Raw genomic sequence first — 25,075 nt, 5'->3', positions numbered from 1 at the left:
CGTAAGTTAAGTGCATTTTGGAAGGCCGCATAAAGCCTCCGCTCTAAATACAGACCGATTTTCTAGAAAAAATGTTTAAAAATGGGGAATTGGGGCAAAATGGACCCTTTGCCGTTTCGTGCGGTGGATGAAACCATCACCAATCGATTCCCTGGATTTTTTTACATTAGAAACAGTATTATTCATACCAGGGAACCAGCCGCGTTCAATTAGGTCCGATTTTGGGTTCCATTTTGCCCACTGTGCAATGGTTTAAAAACAGGAAAATTGATGTTTTCTAAGTCTCACACAAACAGCCCACCATTTTTCAATGTCGATATCTCAGCAACTAATGGTCCGATTTTCAATGTTAAAATATGAAACATTTGTGAAATTTTTCGATCTTTTCGAAAACAATATTTTGAAAATTTTTAAACCAAGACTAACATTTTAAAAGGGTGAATTATAGAATGTTTGGCCTTTTTGAAAAGTTTACCCTATTTTTTATAAAAAAAAAAATAGAAAATGACTTTACTTGGTATTATTTAATTTTCTTCAAAGTGTTGTTACAATCTTTACACAAAATGGAAAAAAATACTTTCATAGATCTTAAAATCAAATCTGCGCTGAATCTTGCATGAATTGCTAAAAATCCTCAGAACGACCATGAACAATAATTGTAACCATTATGTCATGCTGAATAATGTAAAAAATAATTCTAGCAACAACTCATCACATTGTTCGCAATTCGCTTCACTTTCGAGTTCATGACCTCACTGGTTTCGCACAAAAGAAGACCAATTGGTGGTCTCGCACCGCATAACAACCATCAACCACAGGGATTCCGTCTCTATCAATAACAATCCCATAATGCAAACTTTGTTCGATTTTTATGAGAAGGCATCCCTGCCGGGCATCTACCTCCAGGTCCATAAGGCGCGCGTGGCCCTCAGGCAATCACCATCAGAGACCTCCTGCCGAGCAATAACTTCATTTTGATTGAGTGTATTACTCCTCGGTCCGGAGACTGACCACTGACTGGGCGGACGGACGCGGGTTGGATCGACCGCCGAGCAGGTCATATAATAGTAAAAATTTCAATGCGCCGAGAGTTCACAGCTTGGAGTACGTTTTTACTACCATACTACCTACTATTGCGACTGAATTCAGACTTTGGCGATTCCACAAGAAGAAGCAGTGTGCAGCGCAGCGTTGAGGCCTCTTTTTTTCGCAATCTCCGCGGCCGGTGGCTGCACGCCAAGCTTTTTGTTCAAGCTTTTCAACCGTTTTCAGACCGAACTCTGAAGATGTTGCTGCAGTTTGTGTTTTCTTTCTTCGCGGCGGAGATGTCTGCATTCTGTAGCATTTACACAGGGCTATTTTGTTGCTGGATGCACATTACGAATTGATGATGATGAGACTCTATACTTTGCTTTACTATGCACTAGACTGAGTTCGAGTGTCCGAGAGAGGTTGGTCGACATTGTGATTGGGTGTTGCAACTGATGCAAAAATGTACCAACCTTAACTTACATTTATATTCAGAACACTGAAATATTAAGGACAATTGACGTGCAGGTACAGATCGTAACTCTTTACAACTTCAAAAAAGCATTGTTATTAATACAAAGCATCCACTTCAAACCAGCAGGATCCAGATCGAAAGTGCTTCGGCCTCAAATAATCAGAGTATGTCAACTTGTTACCATCATATTTTGTTTTCAAAATGGTGGTGGAATTTGAAGACCACGTGATTTTGCCATTTTGTCAAAACGTTACTGAGGGATCACTTCTAATTTATGTTTCACCATTTTATAGATCTCAATCAATATGGTTAATTTTCCGCCAAATCGCGCCATCTCAATTGGCAGTTCAATTTCGTACTTGGTACTACCATTCAGTAATCGAAACCCCTAAATCATTCCCTTTGCAAAACGAATTGCTGTCATCAGAACCACTCACCACGCCGTCGTCTACTGAGCAGCAGTCCGCAGACTGTGTGCAACCCTTCTCGACAAATGGTGGACAAATTGAGACTCTCGGTTGTTTTTTTTTTCTTCTACTCTGTGTTCAATCCGTGGCCACTTCTCGTCGTCATCACGGCTGCCCTGGAGGCAAACTGTCTGGCAAGATCAGCCTGGGCCCCAGCTGCAACAACTATTCAGTCTGCGTTTATGATCCATCATCGCGTGCCACCTCGTCGACCGCACCACCCACCCAGGCTCAAGACTCGCGATGCTGACAGGCGTGAGAAAAAGCCCACAGCAGCTCAGCCCGACTTAGAAACGACTTAAGCGCGATTTAAGCGGCCTGTTGGTTGTCGTCGTCGTGGGATGATTATGATACGCGTGAAGGAAAAGAAGAAGAAAGAACGACAACAGAAAAAGAGGGTGGCTCGACCTTGATGAAACCACCTCCTGCAGAGGGGAGGCTCGAGCGTGTCAAAGCGTCTCTTGATTACTTTACTGTGAGTGAGAAGGTACACAGCTAAAAAAGTAGTATTCCAGCTGCGTGTAAAAGGCCTGGGTGTAAAATAAATATTGCATTATTTTATACAATTTTATGTGATTTTACACCCTGAAATATGTAGCCCATCAGTATGGTAAACCTATTTGACCGGAATGTCAAGCTCATATATGCGTTTATCCGAACAGCTCTTCATCGGTCTGATGGCCGAGTGGGCTAAGGCGCCAGTCCTTACTGTTGGTGCTGGGTTTGAATCCTGTCGGTTGCATTTTTTTTTGTGTTTGCAAAAATTGTACATGCAGTGTGTAATATTTAGTGTTTATTTTGACGAAGGTGATGTGCATGCTTTTGCATACGATTTTACCATCGGATTTTTTGCTGTGTAGTGACGAGTTGGAAAATTAGTTTGTGGTAATTTGGATTTGTTTGTTCACGAAAAATGTAAGAATATCGAGAAGCAATGATTTTGGTGTCTTCGGCAAAGTTGTAGGCAAGGTTACCAGGTCAAAATTTGAAAAATCTGGCAAAGTATCTATTAAAAATCTGGAAAAATCTGGCAGACGAAAATCTAACTAATCTGAATGCTAAAAAAGAGGGAGGATATAAATTAATTCAAAAATGTTTAGAGTTCAGATGGTTTAACTGATTACATGGCCTCAAAAATGTTGAATTTGTTTTTTATTTAAGAATTACACATTCTATTCTCAACTATATTCGTTCATTTAAATCAAAAGATTGTTCAAAATGGGCATAAAGTGAAAAATCTGGCAAAATCTGTCAATATCTGGCACAAAAAAATTGCAGATTTTTTAATCAACTTTTTTTCACAAAAACTCAATTTCCCAAAACACGTATTTTTTGATTTTCGAGATTTTTTGATATGGTTTAGGGGACAAAAATCCGCAACTTTTGAGCTATAGAGAAACATGGTCAAACAATCTGCCGCCGAATTATATTTTTTTTTTGAAAAATAGTAATTTTCGGAAAAAAACGAAGTTTCATGCAAAAACAAATTTGACTTAATTTTTTTTATGTAAAATTGAATTTCCAATCGAAAAGTACTTTACAGATTTTTTGATAAAGGGCTCCGTTTTCAAGATATAGCGCCACCGAAAGTTTGATTTTAGCGAAATATTTGCAGTTTTCTGATTTTTAAAAATAGTCACCAAGAGTGACTAGTTCTAAAAATACATTTTTTTAAAGTTCAGAAAATTTGCCATAAAATTGTCTAAAAGACATTGAAGATTGGACCTGTGGTTGCTGAGATACAGTGGCTTAAAGAAATATAAACAGGAAAATTAAAGTTTTCGAAGTCTCACCCAAACAGCCTACCATTTTCTAATGTCGATATCTCAGCAACTAATGGTCCGATTTTCAATGTTAAAACATGAAACATTCGTGAAATTAATTTAAAATTTTTTAAGTCAAAACTAGCATTTTAAATGGGCGTAATATTCACTGTTTGGCCCTTTTAATATGTTAGTCTTGATTTAAAAAAATTCAAAAAGATCGGTAAATTTCACGAATGTTTCATGTTTTAACATTTCATTTTTTTTGCATGAAGTTTCGATTGTTTTCAAAAATCCCTATTTTTTGAAAAAATTAATAACTCGGTGGCAGATTTTTTGACCATGTTTCTCTATGGCTTAAAAGTTGCGGGTTTTTGTCCCCTAACATATAAAAAAATCTCGAAAATAAAAAAAAATACTTATTTTGGGAAATTTAGTTTTTGTGAAAAATATTGATTAAGAAATTATTTTTTTTCCGTGTATCTATTTTTTCTAAATAGTGCTCAAGAATACCTACAACTTTGCCCAAGACACCAAATTGATTAGAAAATTCACTCAAAAGTTACAGCAGTTTGAATATTTACGTACCATTTTTGGATGAACCAATGACACAAAATAGCTTCTCTGGTCATAGGGAAGGTCCCTACAAAGTTTATGCCAAATCAAAAAAATCTAATAAAATCCATTTCCGGTTTTGGTACAGAATTGCTCATGTGATGAAAAGTTTAATTTTTCAACACTCAAATGGACGCTGAAATAGTAGGTAATGCAACAAATTGCAAAAAGAGGATTTTTTCAGCACGAGTCGTACATTTATCCAACGAGGTTTTGCAATTCCAAAAAACACACACTGAGTGAAATTTTATGTCAAATATTCATGTATATTGTCAATAAATCGTTTAAATCAAAAAAATGTTGAAAAGTGTTACTTTTCGAAACAAGTGCTGAAAAGTGTTGCTATTCGATTCTGTTATTTTTGGTACAGAAAAGTAGGCTATTTCGTCGTTCAAGAATGACAGGAAAAGTAAATAGTCGCACGACGGAAGTGCAATTTTTTTTTTAAGTGCAAAAATATATTTTTAGTGGAATCTGCTTGACATGGACCAGCAAGGGTATCCTTCAAAAAATATTTGAATTTTATAATCATGTAAGTAAGGGCGACGCTGCTCATTTTCAAGCCGGACTGATATGCGAACATTTCCTGGATGGGACACGTATAGGGCCATTTTCAAGATGATATGAACTTAGCCGGCGTTGTTTTTAAATTTTTTCTGAACAAAGTTTTGCAACGGGTTGCTTACAACATTTTTTTTGCAATTCCGAAAAACGCTTTTTGAATGGATTTTTTTGTCAAACATCCATGTATAAACTGAATTCACCGTTCAAATAAAAATAATTTTGAAAAATGTTACTTTTCGATACAAGTGCTGAAAAATTCAACTTTTCAGCACACATTTCAGTACTGAAAAGTAGCACTTTTCAGCTCTGGTATTGAAAGGTATTAATTTTCCATTGTTATTTTTGGTAGGGAAAAGTAGGCCGTTTCGTCCTTCGCGAATGACAGAAAAAGTAAATAGTTTAACGACGGAATTGCAAAATAGTAGTTTATGCAACAAGTTGCAAAAAGAGGATTTTTTCAGCACGAGTCGTACATTTATCCAACGAGGTTCACCGAGTTGGATAAATACGAAGAGTGCTGAAAAAATCTAGTTTTGCAACGAGTTCCATACAACATTTTTTGCAATTCCAAAAAACACACACTGAGTGAAATTTTATGTCAAATTTTCATGTATTTTGTCAATAAATCGTTTAAATCAAAAAAATGATGAAAAGTGTTACTTTTCGAAACAAGTGCTGAAACGTTCAACTTTTCAGCACCCATTTGAGTGCTGAAAAATAGAACTTTTCAGCATTTATTTTGAAATGGGTTACTATTCGATTCTGTTATTTTTGGTACAGAAAAGTAGGCTGTTTCGTCGTTCAATAATGAAAGGAAAAGTAAGTAGTTTCAGTAGTGAAACTACTTACTTTTCCTTTCATTATTGAACGACGAAACAGCCTACTTTACTGTACCAAAAATAACAGAATCGAATAGTAACCCATTTCAAAACAAATGCTGAAAAGTTCAACTTTATCAGATGCATATTTCACAAAAAAAATATTTTTAAATTAAGAGGATTATCTGACAAAAACTTTTTTAAATATTTGTACCAGCCTAATTTGAATGATGGAATTTGTGTCATCTTAAACAAAATCGAAAAAAATAAATAATGTTTTTTAAGCAATTAATATTTCTCTAAACAGTCCATATAATAAAAATTCTTTTTTATTTCTGAAAAAATATATGTCAAAAAAATCACCATCACCAAAATTATTGAAATTTCAGCACAGTTCAAAAGTGAATGCCCCTCGCGATCGAGATCAAACAACAAAACAAACTGACATAAAAATCAGAGCACAAAGAGAGTGAGCGGAGAGAGAGAGAACTGTTGCCGCAGGTCAGGTCGGGTCGAAATTTTCGGTATCGATTTAACGCGATCAATTCGGCCTCAAATGTGGACCGACCATCTCGCTCATCTGGCCAACTGATCGATCGTTGAAAACCGAGAAGAAGAAATGAGGCCGATGCGATAATGTTGCCGGCTCGTCCGTCGTTTTGTGCAATTGTGGTGGAGGGGCTCTTTTGTGGGCTTGTCGCACGAGTGCACGAGAGAGCAATCATCAACCGATCAACGCGCGAATCTTCGCCGGTGTTGGCGGCTTTATGGATTTTGCACTGCCTTTGCAAGAGAGCGTGGGAAACTGGCTCACAAAAAGGGGAAGGTGAGGTGACGAGGTTTTGGCCGCGATTGAGAGATGTCGAGAGGATTTTGTTTGTAGTGTGGGGATGGCGGTCTTTTTGAAGAGAGAGAGAGAGAGAGAGAGAGAGAGAGAGAGAGAGAGAGAGAGAGAGAGAGAGAGAGAGAGAGAGAGAGAGAGAGAAGACAGTCCACTTGATAACATTTTGGAATAGTTTGGAATTTGTTCTATTTTATTTTTAGATCATTTTCTAGCAAAATTAGTCATTCGATCCACAAAAGGTATTGCATACCTTTTTCACATAAACCAACAAATCGGTGAGGAAAAACCCCACGTAGGTGAACTTCAAATCCCACTCTCTTGCAGCTCTGCCACGCAACTGAGAATACTGCACTAATCTGCCTCATAACATCTATAATTACTAAATTACGCGAGATCCGCACCCGCGGCATTAACGTTTGACGATGTTGGCGTGCGCGCGCGCGCGTTCAAGCCCTAGCCCAAAAAGTGTCAATAAGGCTTAGCCTACAGACTAAGTCGCTTGAGTCAGCAGCGCCACCTCCCACCGCGCAAGTCCATGATGAGTCCTCACAGCAGCAAACATTAAAATCACATTGAGGTGGGCACTTTTTTTCACGTTTAATTTTTCTATTACTAAACCGCGCATAATCGTTTGATGCGAGCAACACTGCCTTGGAATATGCGCGATGACGAGCGTGATTAAGTGTGATTTATGGTTGGGTAACCGGCAACACAAATATTAGAGGGAATATTTTAGAGTGCATTTTTTTCGGGGCTCATGTAAGTAGGCCTAGTCGTTGTAATGAGTTAGTTTGCAATACGTCATAAAAAACCATCGCTACCCGCGACATTTTTTTATTTTCTATTTAAAATCTGAATCACGCAAAAAAGATTTTCTGATCGATTTAGTGTCTCGAGTAGCAGTTTTTGTCTCCCCCTCCTCGTTCCCTCAAAAACGCTCCGAAAAACAGAGGACAAAAAAGTATTCTAAATTTCAATGTAATTTTAAATTCGAATATTCGAAGGCCTCGGAAAATTTTCACTTCGGATAGCGTCATGATTCGAAATCCGGACACTTAGTACCATATTATTTTTGTTATAGCTGGCAAAAAATCATGTAATAGGTTGGAAATGTAGAAATAAAATCAGGATTTAGTATAAACAGTCAATTTTAAGAGAATACATGCAAAATATGTCTTTTCTATCAATCTTTCTTCAGAATTTGAAAAATAAAATGACTTGTTGTGCTTCGAATCCCGGACACTGTTGAAAGCTGTTTCGAAATCCGGACACTTTTGCTTCGGATTCCGGACACTCGATTTTGCTTATGAATCGCACAAATTTGGACTGAAATGTTGGTGAATGGCCTTCTTTAGGTCTCAAATAAGCTGTTAACATCAAAACAATCGATAGTTTATATAAAAATGGCTAGAATATAAGAAAATCTAAAACATTAATTTCTGGTTTGCCTTTCCGGTGCTTCGGCGCCTATGAAATATTTCCGTTGAAATGTTTTGCATTTTTGGTAAACTTATAATTTTATTTTATTTAATTGTTTTGGCATTAACTACAGCGTTCAAACAAACTTTAAATGAATGTTGATGTTAGAATACATCAAATAACACAGTTTTGACATTCATAATGCGAACTTATATCCAAATAATTGATAAAACAAGTTGAAGTGTCCGGGTTTCGAAGCGTCCGGAAATTCGAATCATGACGTTAATCGAATTTTAGGATAATCGAATCACGAAAAATTATTGTTGTTGTTGCCTTGAAACTCTCGAGATTAAGTATGACCCCAAAACTACTCTAAAGTGATTATACAATTTTAAATTCAAGATGGCGGCATAAATGGCGGTGATGAAATATTGAAAAAAATGCATTTGGTAGAGGTGGGCAAAAAAAGAGCGACCCGCTCAAAGAGCTGGTTCACTAAGAAGAGTGAACGAACCATGGCTCACAAAAAAAGAACCGCGGTTCTTGTTTAAACTCTGGTCTTTTGAAAGAACCGTTCCAAGATAAAATTATTTTTAAACTTGTTATTAATATAATTTATCGAATTTCGAACAAATTGCATCACAAAATTTGTTTTTCAAATTTAAAATGCAATTATCATTCCTAGGGACCTACATAGGGAAATGAAATGTTCTGGGAGAAATTTCAAACACTCAAAGTCATTCAAATTTAAGGTTGAAAAACTTCTAGTTTTTCTTTGGTGCTGGCACTTTTCTTGTACCGAACAAGCACAAACATAACAAAAGCTATCAGATTATCATCAACCACAGTTTTACAATACTTTTGATTGTTATAAGTCTCGTTTTTTTGCCAAAATGATTTTAAATTGATTCCGACCTTGTTCTTACATGACCTTGTTGCTCGATTGGAACCCCGATTTGACAGTTCGATTGGAACCCTGAGAGTGACATTTCGCCTCTCCATATAGGCTCTCTACTCATTCCCACAATTTATTTTTTAATTTAATCCCAAAATAGCATTGCTGCCAAACACCACTTTAAAGTTTTCAAACTTATTCTCAGTCACCTACTTTTCTTTGAAATGCCAAAAGTAAATGATTTTCTAAACAAAATGAAAAAGCTTTTCTTTATTTAACTGATCGTACATTAAAGTATTATCCGAATACAAATTTTAGAATTTAAAATTGCATAGCTTGTTAAATATAACCAAAAATCTACTAAAAAGCTGAGAGATTATGGAAAAAAAATTCTCTTGCCTGATTTAACTTAGTGTTTATAGACTTCATCGATTAAATCAGAATTTAGAAAAGATGTCGCAAAATCACACAATTTTTAAAAATAACCTTTTTATCAAAATTTTGAAAAAGATCGAAAGAGCCGTTCAAAAGAGCGGCTCTTTTTAGTGAGCGAACGAAAATGAGCGGCTCCTAAAAAAGAGTGGTTTTGCCCACCTATAGCATTTGGTAATTTTTAAGGCAATCAACTAGGGGGAGAGGGGGTAACATGCACCCCCTGCTTTTCTTGGTATTGGGAATAATTTTCTTGGGGAAAAAAAAAACACAAAAATTGGAAGCTTAACATTGTAAAACCTTGCTGGAAAAATGTGAGCATCATAGGATAAAAACTGCTAAAGTTATTTGCAAAACTTTAAAATGTTGTGTTTTAATTGAAGAATTCGACGACGTTTTTTTCCGCTAGGTTCGCTGTTGTTCCAGCGGTGTTCGGAATGACAGCCCCCATACAGTTTGAGCAGTTTTTTGGGAAAAATCGCGTTTACAATGAAAAATCAAGCATTTTCAGAAAAGTGGGGTATTGCAAAGTGTGGCAATTTCGCTAACGATCATAATGCGTGGTGATTTGTAGTGATTAATTGTGACTGGTATTTTATTTAAACGATTTTTCTAAAAAGATGATCGATATTTTGGATAATTTGAGTTAAATGTTGCAAAAGTTAAAAGTAATGATGAAATATTATGTAAAAGTGTTTAAACTTTACTTTTCTTCTCGTTTGACCAAAATATTGACCTCAAAAATGCATTTTGGTAATTTTTTGGAAATTTTTGGAAAAATTCGAATGACTAGCAATTTTTTAAGAAAATTATTGTAATTATGCTGTAATATGCCTCTTATAGTTTGTTCTATCAATAATACACACATAAGGAGCATTATCAATCAAATAAATCTTATTTAAATCATTTTTTCAAAAGATCTTTTTGTTAAATTTGAGGAAAAACCATGAAAAATTAACTCAGCCCCTATGATTTATACATCATTCGATTCGTTTATGCGATTGCCACACTTTTCAATAACTTTCATCGACGTTAAAAAATATTTGAAGGAAATAAAAATCAAAAACTGCAAAAAAAAAATATTTCCAAGCACGCTGTCATTCCGAACATCGTTGCGTAGTGCTTCTACTCGCCACCAGGATGCGTGCACGTTTCTGTCGTATCTCTCAATCTCATTAGCATTGAACTTTCAATATGATTTTCGGACAATATGAAAAGCATTTATTGATATTGTAAGTGTTGATTTTTATTCGTTATTCTATAGATAGATGTGCCCAAAAAAAATAAAAAAATGTATTTTTAAGTGAATTTTATGCAAAAAGCGTGGTCGGGGCAAAATGCACCGCTGTGATGCTCCTTTGTAAAAACAGCAGTGTCATCTAGTTGTGACTAGTGAAAACTGCCTTTATCCGGTGTATCTTGCCCCGTTGTTGTAGTGCATTTTGCCCCAATGTTGTGGTTCATATTGCTCCACATGATTGTTTGAACTAAATCAAAAATGTGTTTAGAAATTTACAATTTTTAAATAATTTTGAGCGTTTTCATGATTTCTTTCACGTGGATGATGAAGAATAATAGTTATTTTAGAACATCTAACAAAATACTTGCACAGAAATGCTGTTATGGTTTAGAAATCACAGTTTTCCCTTAGGGGGTACATATTATCCCCTCTCTCTCTATTAAATTTTGACTAAAATGGGGTCGCAGAGTTTGAATATGATGTATAAAGTAAGAGACGAAAAAAATCCCAACATTTTTTTTTCTTCGTGATTCGATTAACCGAAGTCCCATATCTTCGGATAATTGAACTTCGGATAATCAAACCTCGGATAATCGGAACTTCGGATAATTGAGGCTTCGGATAATCGCGTCTGGACTGTATTAGTGAATTTTCGATGTATAGTACCGCAAAACATTTTTTCCCCAATATAATATTTTCACCGAAAATGAGATTTTTTTAAAACTACTAATTGAAATGCCCAATTCAAAAAAATAGTCAAAAACTATTACAAATTGCTTTATACAGCATTACAGTTATGCTTCTGTAACAAATTTGCAAAGTATCAATTAATTCATGAACATATTTTTTCCCCTAAGTTTCACGTCTTTTGCGATCGGTGGTCTCAAAATTCAAAATTTGTAAAAAGTGTTAAAATGCTCTATTTGTTTCAAAATACAGAATAAATCGTAATTCAATGTATCTTCAATAGCTTACAACAGATTGTACAAGTTTATTTTTAACTTGTTGACTTATTGATTTAGGTTCAAGTATTTGGAAGTTTCTATATTTCAGTTGTTTTCATTGAAATTATAAAAATAAATTATTTTTAAAATTCAGAAGAATAACAGAGAAGATCACAAAATCGAACCATCATTGTTATTGACTTGATTATTAGTGGCAAAAAGCATTGAAAAAATGGCACAAAAGCAACGAAGATATTTTGTAAATAAGGCTATCAAGAATATTTGAATAAAATTTATTCATTTATGTTTTTTTTTTAACTTTTTTCCACTTTTGATAACTTTTAATAACGATTGATTTTTTGAGTATTTTTCATGTTCCATACAAGCAAAAAAAAAAAAAAGGTTTATTAGTCCCTCAAAAAATCTGAAAATGTGAAATTTGCTATATTTCACAAAAAAAGCAATCAAGAGGTTGACAATTGAGATAATAAGATCTCACTCCTTGACTGGATATTATGCCAAAGCCCACAACGCTCGCTTAGGGCGCCGAAAATTTACACATTAACTTGATTGACTTATTCCAATTCAGTTCCAACCTTACTAGCCAATTCTTTCGGAATTAAATTAACAATGTTAACCTGTCATAATCTTGGCCACGCATCATAATGTTCCTTGGAATGTAACTACTTTGCAGATACCTTCTCTTTTTTCTCAACAAACCTTTATCAACGCAACTCTCGTTAAACGCCCAAGTCCATCCTAAACGACACCTTATCCCGATCGTTTACACTTCATCTGATCTAAACACAAACACACAAAACTCCTCATTAGCGATCACACACTTCACGGTATCCAATTATCTCCCCCGGTGTGTAAGCACTGCACTCTTACCATCCCCAGCGATAACTCCAAAGGCAGCAGCAATTTATCCCTTCTCGGCAATTAAACCACGGTGTGCACTTTTATAGGGACCTTTATGACCCGTGACCAAAGTGTCCACCTCCTTCAAGTGGTTGTATTTCCCAGACCTTTTTTCCGACACCTTTTTTCTGTGATGCTGCTGCTGCTGCGTTAGGTTAAACTCCCTTCTACTGGAAGGTCCCCACACCACACGACACGATACCCATAAACTAAGAAGGTAAAAACTGTTGAAGCTGTTCACACATGATGATGCATTTTGCCTACCAACCAACCAACCAGAGGCAGAAGCCCGCGCCGATTGCACAATGTGTTGGTTAATTCGTTTTGTCTTAGTATGATTGAAGCATGATGGGGGCAGCACGTCGGCAGATCTTCTCAGGTTGTGAATTGATTTGCCTCGACGCTACAGTGTACATGGTTAATTAACGTTGCCTGCGGCCACAACTAACCGCTTGGGACGTGGCTTAAGCCGATTGGCATGTTTAGCTAATATCTTCAAATTTCCCCTCCTGAATTGGCTACGCGCGCCTCGCGTAATGAGTGTTGCGAATAGTCAATGAATGTTTTTAGACTACGCGTTTATTTTTTTTCGGGAAGTGATGATGATGCAGCCTAATGAGAGGTCGATTGTTGATGTTTACGAAAGCGTTTGTGGGCTCGATTGCATAAAAATTAAGGCAGGTCTATAATGTCGGATTACACTTAAGGCTAATGACGCCGGTCTTTCCTGAACAACTCCAAGAAACAGTTTGAAAGTATAAGGAAAGAACTCAGCTTTTGACAGTGTTGACAGAAGAGTTTGTACTTACCAGAATATCATTTATGCTTACAGTTTCCAAGCTTTCTTCAAGTTGTGAAGAGCTGAAACTGTACTCACTATGCACACTAATCTGTACTTACCAGAATCTGCAAGCAAAGGTATCAATCTACAAGATTACTAACGTACACCTTGAAGTCCGTAATTGAAACGAGCTTTCCCTTCATACGCCCAAAGGTATGCACCGCAAGCACGTGCAAATCAATCAGGAGGTTCCCGACGAACGAACACAAATTACATAACGTTCCCTAAAGTTCAAATGTCAATCGTACATGGGTGCAAAATCGTCTGTTTGTGCCTCTCTTCCGCGTGGCTCATGTTCATGTGACTTTCCCATCGATTGAGCCCCAACCAGCTTTCGCAGGGCGGTTGGCGCGAACAACGACTTTTCTTTCCATTCTCAGCAGTCTTGAATTGGAGCCCGTAATTTTTCAAAACCCATATCTTGAGCGCCGCCACCCCCGAAGTACACGGCGCAAGCTTTAAGCGAGGTGGTGAGATTTGAAATCGTGAACAGATTCGAATCACAGGCCGGTCGGCCGGTTGGTCTGCGCATTTGAGCATGATTTATAAAACGGTAATCCATTAGGAGATGAAATTCCCCTATCATTTATCAAGTGGATCTTTGGAAGCTGCTGGGCTGAGCTGAGCTTCAGTGGCAGAGCAGAGTATGGCTGAACTTATTACCAACAGTCGTGACGATCAATTTCTTGGTCCTGGTTTTGCTATCTGAGGTAGATTGCATAATTGAAAAAAGAAGCTTTTTGCTTCTTCCACAAATGCTTCATTGTGCTTAAAGATGAGCCCCCTGATTATTGGAATGTGGTATTACGAGATGATAACAGCTGTTTAGACTGAATCGAACTATGAACTGTTTATGATGCTAAACCTTTTGTTTTCGATGTTTATTAACTTTCTATATTGGCTATATTTTTGTAAATTTGATACTTAACTGTTTGTCAAAAAGTTTTAAATTATTAAAAAAAAGTGATAATTTTTGTTATTTAGCTTGTTAGGATTTTGTGAACAAAGTTCTAAGGGCTCTATATTCAAAAACAGATTAGGAAATATTCGAAAATTTTTGAATTGAATTGAATTTCCTGATCTGATACCCCTTTATTACAAAAAATGTTATGATAAACCTTAATTTTTTGATTGTTTTTAATTTGTTTCTATTGCGAACTTTTTTAGAAAAAGTGGCGATTTTTGTAAAAAAAATATTTTTGGAAAACTCAGAATACAGTTCAGACTCGATCATCCGAAGGCCTTGGAAACATGTCACTTCGGATAATCGGGTTAAGAAAAAAAATGGTCCTATGTATAAACATATGAAACAAAACAGCTTACTTCTGACTGTTGAGTATGGTAACAAGAAATATTTAAAAAATTTGAAAGTCTAATCCTGACGAGCGAACAGCGATTTAAAGAAGACGTTTTTGTGTGAAATGATTTTTACCAGCAAAAATGTTGGTGGTGAAATATGCATTTTATAAATAGGCATTCAACTAAATATTCAAATTTCACAAAAAATGGATCGCAGAACTCGAATTTGGTCTTTTGTAAAATTTTAGGTTAATTTCTTCGAACATTTTTTTGTTGATTTCTTCGAAAAAAAACTCATTTTTTAAGTATCCATCGTCATCTGAAAAATTCACTTCAATTTTCTTTTTTTGGATATTATGAAAATAAGTTTTTTTTTTTTTTGAGAATTACTCAGTTAGATCTCAATTATCAATCTAAGATATCTTAAAGACTGTTGATTCAAAATTTAATATCAAAAAATTAATATTTCGTAAAATCTGGCAATGCAAATATTTTTCATAGTTTTTACGACGACCTTTAAATAGATTTATTTTTCGAAAACCGAAATCTACTGTGACAAAATTGATAGCGGCCACACGTTAAGATTTAGAGCTTTGGTGTCTTCGGGACAAATGATCAGAGTCAATTGGGGCACCTTTTGGTATGGTGGACATTAGGGTGGTCCAAATTTTAGGGTGGTTCAGAATTCTATGTTGAATATAAATGTTCATTTTGACAAGCTCTACGATTGTCTAGAAGGGCCCAAAAATGTACAAAATGATTTAGTGCTTGTAAAAGAAGAAACAAGTTTTGGCTGAAATATTTCAGGAATTAACAAAATAATTAAATTTATTCCTGAAATATTTCAGCCAAAACTTGTTTCGTCTTTTACAACCACTAGATCATTTTGTACATTTTTAGGCCCTTCTAGACAATTGTAGAGCTGAATGAATGAACATTTTTATTCTTTAAAAATGAATTTTGGTCTATTCTATCAAAAGTTATGGGTAAAAAACGATTTAAAAATGCTCATTTTCAAATTGAGATTAAATAAGTTAAACAAAAAAGACTTCCGAGATATTTTCAGCAAATTTACTCTAGAATTTGTACTTTCAGATGCTTCTAAGAGCGAGGTCAAACTCTACCACCTTTTCGAGTTATTCAGATTTCAAAATGGCGTCTTCTTCGTCGTATTTTGGCTATGACTTTCGTTTAAAAGGTCCGATTTTCGCTCTCTTGAAAGATAAATGTGTGTTTTGATAAGCACTACAAATGTCTAGAAGACACCAACTTGCTACGACACAAGCCTTGGTTGATAAATTTAAAAAAACTCATTTTTTCATAAACACTTCAACCTAAATTAAAAAAATGGCTCTAGAATCTTCCCGTTTTAAGATAGAGCTTTGGTTTCTTCAGCAAAGTTGCTCAGAATTATGTTTCCTACAACTTTTTCAAGACACCAAAGCGCTATCTCGCCATCCCGCCAAAATAAAAATTCTGAACCACCCTAAAATTTGGACCACTCTGATGTCCACCATACCAAAAGATGCCCCAGTTGACCCTGATCATTTGTCCCGAAGACACCAAAGCTCTAAATCTTAACGTGTTGCCGCTATTAATTTTGTTACGCTAGATTTCGGTTTCGGACCAATGTGCACTGTTATTTTTGTTGATAAGTAGGCCATTCCGTCACTATAGGCTGACAGGAAAAAAAGTATTTTTAAATCGGTCACGCCTACTTTTCTCTACTAAAGATAACAGAACCGATATGTAATACTTTTCAATACAAGGGCTAAAAAGTTCAGAGATGAAAACACTGCAATGGGTGCTGAAAAGTTGAACTTTTCAATATAGTTTCGATTTGAAAGGTGAAAGGTGAATTGATTAAAACGTGAACATTTGATTTAAAATTCTATTTAAAGGTCGTTTTTCGGAATTGCAAAAAATGTAACTAGATGCAAATCTTGATTTTTTACTGAACAAATCTTCTTTTTGCAATTTGTTGCAAAAACGACTTTTTGCTCTACTTTAGCTGTGTTTTGACTAACATTATCTATATTTTAAGTCAAAAAAAACGTGCACTATTTTTTCCCCAGGCTGAAGCGTGTAAAAAAGTATAATGAACTCAAAATAGGCAAAAAAAATACAGAAGGTTATAAACACTCTGATTATTTCAGCAAAAATAAACTTAAATCTAATGAAAAACAAATAAAATAAAAACAAAGCAAAAGAAAAAGGGTTTAAAAAATATCGAACAAAATGATCACGGGTAAAACAAAACAAAACAATATTGGGAAAACAAGCAAAAAAATGGGCCATCGAGGCTTAACTTGTTCACGCTGAAGGCTTAAAACAATCAGCGTAAAGACTTCAGATTTTAATTAGCGATTGAAGATTTTTTTTATCAATATAAGTTTACTGATCAAGAGAAATGCGTAAAAATCAAGTATTCCCTCCCTTTTGGGCAAAGTGTTAGTTAATTAAAAAACCATAAGTTTTTCAGGACAAAAGTTGATTTCACTAACATATTCGTTAGGGTGGGTACGGATTTTGAAAAGTTCTCAGATCAAGTTCTGGTGTGGTTCCCCTTGTAGGGTATACCCAAAGGGACTCTCACGCCAAATTTCAGCTCATTTGGTTGAAAACTGGCTTGTCTCAAGGGGTTCAAGTTTACATGGAAATTACTATGGGAAATTTTGAATTTTCGTTCATTCGCTCTACAGGCCTGGGAAAACATGTAGAAATTTCTAGGATGGCCAGAAATGAGCGGAATCGGCTTAGAACAACTTTCCTAAGAGACCAGGTCGATTCGTTCTACCCCATCGAGCTCAACGGCAATACCTCCGGGGTTTTCGGAACCAACGGTTTTCCCCAGAAAAGCATTAAATTTTCCTTAGCATGCTATGAATGTTTGATGAACACCGCGACGCCACTTGTCAAACAGCTACCTAGACTTGCTTGTTTATAACACTTCATCTGCCTATTTAAATTGTTTTGCTTGATTCATTATTCAAACCTAGGAAAACAGAAAATTCTATTGGAAATAAATACCCTACACCCAAAACTGGGCAATGCTAGTCCGAGAGAATAATGGCCTCGAGACGAGACAATAGTGGTACCATTTACGGACACAGAGAACACAGCTCGAGATGGGCGAAAGAATAATTCTCTCGAGGTTCATTTGCAAAAAAGTTCATCCGTCAAAACAAAAAACCAAAAGTGACAACTACGGGAATCGAACCATTGACCTTTGACATACTAACCCAATGACTTAACTGCCTCGGCCGCCCCAACTTAGTGTCTAAGGAGTGTTCAGATGTCGATGTATGACACTTGTAGAAGATTTATTGTATAAATCCACGAATGAACTCATTTTCATGGTGGTGTGAGTTGGTAGAACTATTCTCTCGATTTTGGCGCTGAGCCCTCAATAAATTTTGAGGGAACGATTCTCTCGACTCGGAATTTTGGGTGTATGATATCGTTAATATATAATAATGAAGGATTTTTTTTAAAGGGGTTTCATTCAATCGACAAAAAAAGCAAAACAATGCTCACAATTTTCTCTTTTTTCTCCACTCCTGGAACATCACAATACCCCCCAACAGAGACTAGGTCCCATTCACGAGGCTGACCTTGAACAGTTCACCATCGTCACCTCCAAGCCTCCAAGCCGCTCTAATAACCGTAGAAAAGTGGTCCAAAGCCGCTTGCGCAACCGCGATCTTCCGACAATTAGCTCTCCCCCACAAGCAACGTACACAACCTCCGCTACTTCTTTTTCGTTGTCGCCCGGGGCGGGGGGCCCGGATGATGATCCGGCCGGTAGACGGGCCAACGGTGTTGGCCATTAGTGGTCGTAATTAAACAAATTTACTCCGACGGTGGGCCACCTCGCGGACGGGGCGCCTTCAACCGGAGCCGGCTTGTTCAGTCGAGTTCAGCCACGGGAAGGTACCCTTGTGCTACCGAGTTATGGTCAATTGTTGGATGGACTTTATTTTTTTTTTTTTTTGAAGATCTCCGAAATTGTCAGGTGGAGTGCGCGGAAAGAAGATGAAGTAGCGGGTTTTGGGACGTTTGAAGGCAACTACAGGACGAACTGGGGAGATGAGTCAGTCGTCTAGTTCAATACAAGGTAGGTAAATGTTTTAGCTTTGCAAAGGCCGATGCAAATATTTTTCAAAGTTTTGTCCTTCGGCTCTGGAGGAATATAAATATTATTTTTAATTCGCTGTTTGTTGACAAACATCTGTCTAAGTATTCATTTATTTTATTTAAGCTTTTTCAGAAAAATATTTTCAGAAGTTTTGAAAAAATAAATCAATTTTTTCGCTCTACAGCATTGAAATGGCGTTCTCGATAGCGAGATTCCTACTCGAAACTAAGTTTCCGAAGGCTTGATTGCTGAGACAATTGCAAGCTTAGGTGTAGCTTCCATCTAACCCGGGATTCGAACTGACGACCTTTGGATTGTTAGAACAACTGCCTACCAGCGACTCCACCGAGGCAGGACCCACCGAGACGACTCCTACACCTGGATTGAGCTAACGACCTAACCCTCTAGGTTAGACCGGGGCCAACATTTACTTCCCCGTCCGACGGAAGGCGTGGTCAGATCGAACCGAAAACTAAGGATTTCAAAACAACTGTGCACAGAAAAAAATAATGGTGATATCCATCAGAAATATTGACAGATTTCGTATAAAAAAAAGTGATATTGTTTATTCAACCAACCAATTTTTCAACCTTACAAAATTCAACTTTTTTTTTCTTTGTACACCCAAAGTTAAAGAACGAGAGAATAGTCCTCACGAAAAGAAACGAGAGGAAAGTGCTATTTTGCGAGAGTATAGTCCTCTCGCGTGTTCATTCGTTCATTGGAACAGTTCATCCTATTGAGTGGCTTAAATGGACAAATGACCACCACTTAGTCACCGAACCATGGTGGCCCATACGGCAAAGGCACGGTTCAATATGCCGAAGGTCTTGGGTTCGAGTCTCGGTACCGGTACATTTTTTTTATGAATGAATTTTTTTTGAAGATGAACCCATGAGTAAAGTACTCTCGGTAATTTCGGGATTTATCCTCTCAGTCCGCACACAGTACCATTTTTCTACCGAATCGTGCTCTTTATCCTCTCGTATGCCGATGTGCAGTTCTGGGTGTAGTGTAAAATGTGTAAATCTAGGCTCTTTTTTTAAAAGGGCCTGTAATAATGTTTAAAGGACCTTACAAAAAAAACTATAGAAATATAAAATGCATTTTATACCATTTTTTCATTCAAATGTTGGGTTGTTAGTTGATTAAATTTTATATTTGTTTTATATTTTGCTTTTGCGCTTGAAATGAAATTTTCAACAGGTTCTGCTGAATTTAAAAATTTTACGCATTTTTAGTTTATGTTACTTAAAATAGAGGTATGAACCATATACTTTTAATTAAAAAATAAAAACAAAACAATAGATAATAGAGCAGTGTTTCTCAACCTTCTTCCATAAATTTCCCCCTTGGCTAATTTTCAAGAACTTGATTCCCCTCTTCAATTTGCAACTTATTGCATGGCATCAATGCATAAAAATCATAATCTTGGCCTTAATGTTTGTAGAAAGCGTAAGTTTTAGATTATATAATTTTTTTTCGCAAAAAATACAAAAAAACATTTTTGTTTATTTCAAAGGTATGCTTAAAAGCTTGATAGAACTAGAAACTTCACAATAATAAATAACAGCTCACTTTGAAAAAAAAAGTTAAGTGCAGCATATTTTGTAAAATTATATCAAAAATAATTAAGATGTTTTATTTTTTGTCAACTTTACCTTGTAAAACGACTAAAAGATGAAAGATGAAATCTGAGAAAAATAACTGTAGAAAGTTATCAAAGAAATTCACAAATTTCACGAGAAGTTCAATAATAAGGTATATATTATTTTTTTAAATAAAGTTCAAAAGAAACAGCCTGATAAATATTGAGGATTTTGGGAAAAACGTTTAAAAACATTAAATTTCTATTGCATCCTCATTTCCTCCTAAGAATGGCCAAATTCCCCCCTAGGGGGGAATTCCTTACCGGCTGAGAAACACTGCGTTAGAGAATGAACACCATATTTTTTTACAATTTCATATTTAAATGTGTCAAAATGTGAAACTGATGAAAATTCACCAAAAACTGATGAAATGTATCTGTTCCTACAATATTACACATTTTTGACATAAAATCTGTCATTATTTCCTGATGAAAATTAATATTATTTGTTTCTGTGTATTGATTTATTATTGGAAAATGAAGTTTTTGACTTAAGTGGGTTCCAAATTTCCTTAAAATAAAGCACCTTGAAAAATTTAGTGTTTATTTAATAAAATGTGAGATTTTGTTTCTAGAGAACAATTTTTAAATTACAATTTTTTTTTCGGAATATGTAAAAAAGTAAGGTAAGGTAAGCTTTCATTGATGTTTATTAACTTTTTATAAAAATTATCAAATTTTGAGATTAAAATTAACAAGTTCTATCTATCTAAAGATAACTTCTTTGTTTGTTGCTACCTTAATCACCGCTGGTGGTTGATGCCTTCCAATAACATTGTTTTGGTTTTGGTAAAATAAAAATGTTCAACCTACAAATGATAGGGTTAGCAGATTTTCAATCTTATAGTATAATTTGAAAGGCCTTTTAATTATACAACAAACGATGGATCGCATTATCGATCCGGATATTGCTTTTATCAAAATATCTGTGATCCAATCTTCAGAAAGTGTATAAATAACACTTAAGTACCTATAACTTTTGATAGGGTTATCAGATCGTCGATGTATTAGGCTCATTTGAAAGGTCTTTCAATTATCGAACTAACCATTTTTATCGAAATATCTGAGAAGTGTATACAAAACACTTAAGAGCGAGTCCACGAGCAAAGCATACCCATCTCGCATCGACCTCACCAATCTACCTGAAATTTTCAGGGGTTGTTTGTACATATAAAACTAGCATCTGGCCAAAATATGAGCACTCTAGGTCAACGGGAAGTGGGGCAAATCGGGACACGAAGTTTGAAGGTTCAAAAACGTAAAAAAATCTTAAAAAGCCTATAACTCAGGCAAAATTCAATTTAATTTCAAAATTCAAAATGCATCTTAAAGGGCTTCAAAAATGCAACAAAATGCAGGGTAGAGCATCCCAATTGGTTAATTCTAAAGGGAGTTATTGGCATTTTAGTGAAAAAATAGCATAATTTTCAAACTCAAATAAAAAAGTGTTCCATCCAGATATCAACTTGGATCGACCTGCAGCTTGTAGGAGACATCTGAAACTACTATCTGAGACTGAGACCGCTTTGGGTAAGACAGTTTAACATATTGAATAGACACTTTGACTTTTAGTGAATTTTTTGGTTGTAAATTTTTGCTCGGGGGACCTCTTAGATCCCATTTTATGGTGATAATTTTATCATATTCGTGTTCCTGAGACAATTTTACAATAGAAACATACATAAAAATGTATATTATCATCCATTGTAACCCTTTAAAAAATGAAAGTAAAAAAAAAACTTTGATTCACATTTATTGAAAATCAAGTTCGTTTCCAAGGATACTAGATGACACCAGAAAAAAAGCAGCTTCTTAATTTTTTTATCTTTCATTTTTTAAAGGGATAAAATGGATGATAATATACATTTTTATGTATGTTTCTATTGTAAAATTGTCTCAGGAACACGAATATGATAAAATTATCACCATAAAATGGGATCTAAGGGGTCCCTCGAACAAAAATTTACAACCAAAAAATTCACTAAAAGTAAAAGTGTCTATTCAATATGTTAAACTGCCTTACCCACAGCGGTCTCATTCTTAGATGGTAGTTTCAGATGTCTCCACAAGCTGCAGTCGTCCAGTTGTCTGGATGGAACACTTTTATTTGAGTTACAAAAATATGCTATTTTTCACTAAGCCAATAACTCCTTTAGAATTAACCAATTGGATGTTCTACCTGTTTTGTTGCATTTGAAGCCTAAGATGCATTTTAATTTGGAAATTAAATGAATTTTCCTGAGTTATAGCCTTTAAGATTTTTGCGTTTTGAACCTTCAAACTTTGTGTCGATTTGCTTCCGTTGACTAGAGTGCTCATATTTTGTGATGCTAGTTTTATATGCAAACAACCTGATTCAGGCAGATTGGTGAGGTCCAAACGACGTCCCATACAAAGGGGTATGCCCTGTTCGTGGACTCGCTCTTAAGTGCTCATAACTTTTGATAGGGTTATCTGATCTTCTTTGCGCTCGTTGGAAATGTCTTTTGAATACCTTTCTAAAAATGTATAACATTACAAAACCACCCTTTTAACGATCTTCCGGACATTCCTCAAAATGTTTTTTTCAGCATAAATTTTGAAGTGCTTTACAAAACTTGCTGAATTTAAATAGAGACTTATGGGACCCAAGACGGATCGAATGGCCTTTCCTCAGTAAGGTGAGGGAGGCTAAATTATGACACTTAGAGAGTAATTCCTAATCCCTATTTATAAATCATAAAAATGTAATGTTACCCCGGATTACGGTATCTGAAAATCTATCAAAAATAATTTTTAGTTTTTAAGTTGGAATATTTAAAAAATATATATTTTAGGGGATTATTATAGGAATACAAAAACTTTTACGCTTGGTGTATTTTTTGTACATTTTCACATACTTCAAAATTTAATGTAATTTTGTGCTTTTATTATGAGAAGAAATGGAACATTTTAGTGCTTATGATTAATTTTCTGATGACACTTACCCGCAAACACTAACAGTTTCACAGACGCTTCCATGGTGGCTGTTTGGCGTACTCCAATATTCCACTAATTGTGTGGGAGATTTCTACCAAAGAATTCCAGACTTGAAAACAAAAATTCACTCACTAAATCCTAGAAAATTTCACTTAATTTCAACTTCACAGTCCAGTGTCAGAGTTTTGTCACTTTTAAATTATTTCAACACTCTTCCTCTCGAATCACTTCCATCCCTTTGTGAGGGGAACTTGAATCGTAAAATTTTCAAAATTCATAAAATTACACTAATTGATGTTCAAAGTCCTGAAATGAGAAAAGTTATGTTCACCGAGTTACACCGAGAAATTGTGTCACTAGTCTTCCTTGTTCTTGTTTATCGATCATTTCTCAGTGTGACCCGGCCACGAGTCACACCACGCTACCGTTCTTGGCACCGTCCCGGTCGAAACTGAACTTCCGTCCACGCTGCTAGATCTAGATCTCGCTCGCCTGTCAAACTTCCGACCTGACAGAATTATCACATACACACAAATTTGACCAATTTTCTTCACACTTTAGCATTCATGAATTATTCAGCACTTGGCACCCATGTGGGTGGGAAAATTTCAAGCATTTTTGTTGTGTTATTATGGTTTACACGTTTTTTCTTCTTCTTCTTGTCTAACTTGTAAAAACCATTCTCGAACAATTTGCCAGTTTACACTGAACTGTTAGTGATTTGTGCACTGCTCTCTCACAGCAGCAGTATGATTAATTGCTATTGTTCTAGCCGAGACAACCCCCCCAACTCGCTGTCAGAAACACTTGACTTAACTCTGCAGCAGCGCACCACCGTCAAAAAGATTTCAGCAATATCTCTGTTTTGCACTCAACTTCGTCACCCCCTTCTTCCGAGGGTGGGAGGTTTTCCCGCCAAGAACAATGCACAAATTTCCACTTTTCCAAGGTTCGTTTCCACTTCAAGAACCTTTTGCAGTAATCGACGGAGTCTTGCCAGAGAATATTCCAGAATTTTCCTCTCAAACTACAGAACCCAAAAACTAAAAACTCACGAAACAGCTTTGGATCTCCGAAGCCTGGCTGTGGAGTACCGGAGTTGCGCCACACGCGACGAAATTCCCCGGACGAAGTTGTAAACCCTTTTGCTAAAGGGGAAATTCTAAACTTCAACGGACTAAGTTACGGACACCACGGAGTTCGACTGCACTTTGCTACGGCCAGCGTCGGAATGAGCCCCCAGATGAAAATGAAAGGAAGAGTTAACTCTTGCCGGAGACTTGAGCAAGCGACGAACCCCCGCCGCCGCCGTCGTCGCTGTTTTGGTTCGCGTAGATCGCGCGCGCGAGCTTCTTCGTGAGACTTCGCGGAATTGTTGTTGGGGTTGGGGCTTGCCGGTGGTGGAGAGGAGACCCCAGGAGAACACACGGCGAGGGTTGATTTGGGACACATGCGATGCGGCGTGATGCTGAGGGGGAGTTTAGAATTCTTAAGGTCGGAAATGTTCGCATTTGCGGCTTTTTGGTGGAAATGGTAGGTTGTTCTCACAAACATGTTTTGCGAATTTTCAAGTGATAATTTGGTTGTCATTTAAAAGATTCGTCTATGTTCTTAATGTTAACCCTGTGCTGATTCCATATTATTGAACATTAAAATATATAAAAAAACAATTTGTTGAAACTTGTTAATTGTCTTCAAGATTTATTTTTTAAAAAATTCTCATTACAGCAAATACTAAAGATTTCAATTTTGCAACAAATTTATC

The 25,075-nt window shown here is 36.0% G+C and overlaps 1 protein-coding gene across 1 annotated transcript in view; it reads right to left on the bottom strand.

Annotated features, from left to right (window-relative positions):
* LOC6036782 (myb-like protein Q) overlaps window positions 1-24,529 on the bottom strand; it is a 41,507-nt gene extending 16,978 nt beyond the window's left edge. Inside the window, exons 1-2 of the mRNA XM_001846726.2 lie at window positions 24,366-24,529; window positions 23,319-23,616 (exon numbers count right to left, since the gene is read on the bottom strand). Of these exons, the coding sequence (XP_001846778.2) occupies window positions 23,319-23,352 (34 nt within the window). The 5' untranslated portion in view covers window positions 23,353-23,616; window positions 24,366-24,529. The remainder of the gene's footprint in view (window positions 1-23,318; window positions 23,617-24,365) is intronic.
* Between the last annotated feature and the right edge of the window lie 546 nt (window positions 24,530-25,075).

The sequence above is a fragment of the Culex quinquefasciatus genome, chromosome 1 (genome assembly GCF_015732765.1).
Source record: "Culex quinquefasciatus strain JHB chromosome 1, VPISU_Cqui_1.0_pri_paternal, whole genome shotgun sequence".
NCBI classification, from domain to species: Eukaryota; Metazoa; Arthropoda; class Insecta; order Diptera; family Culicidae; genus Culex; species Culex quinquefasciatus.
This window is presented reverse-complemented; position numbering and strand designations above follow the sequence as displayed.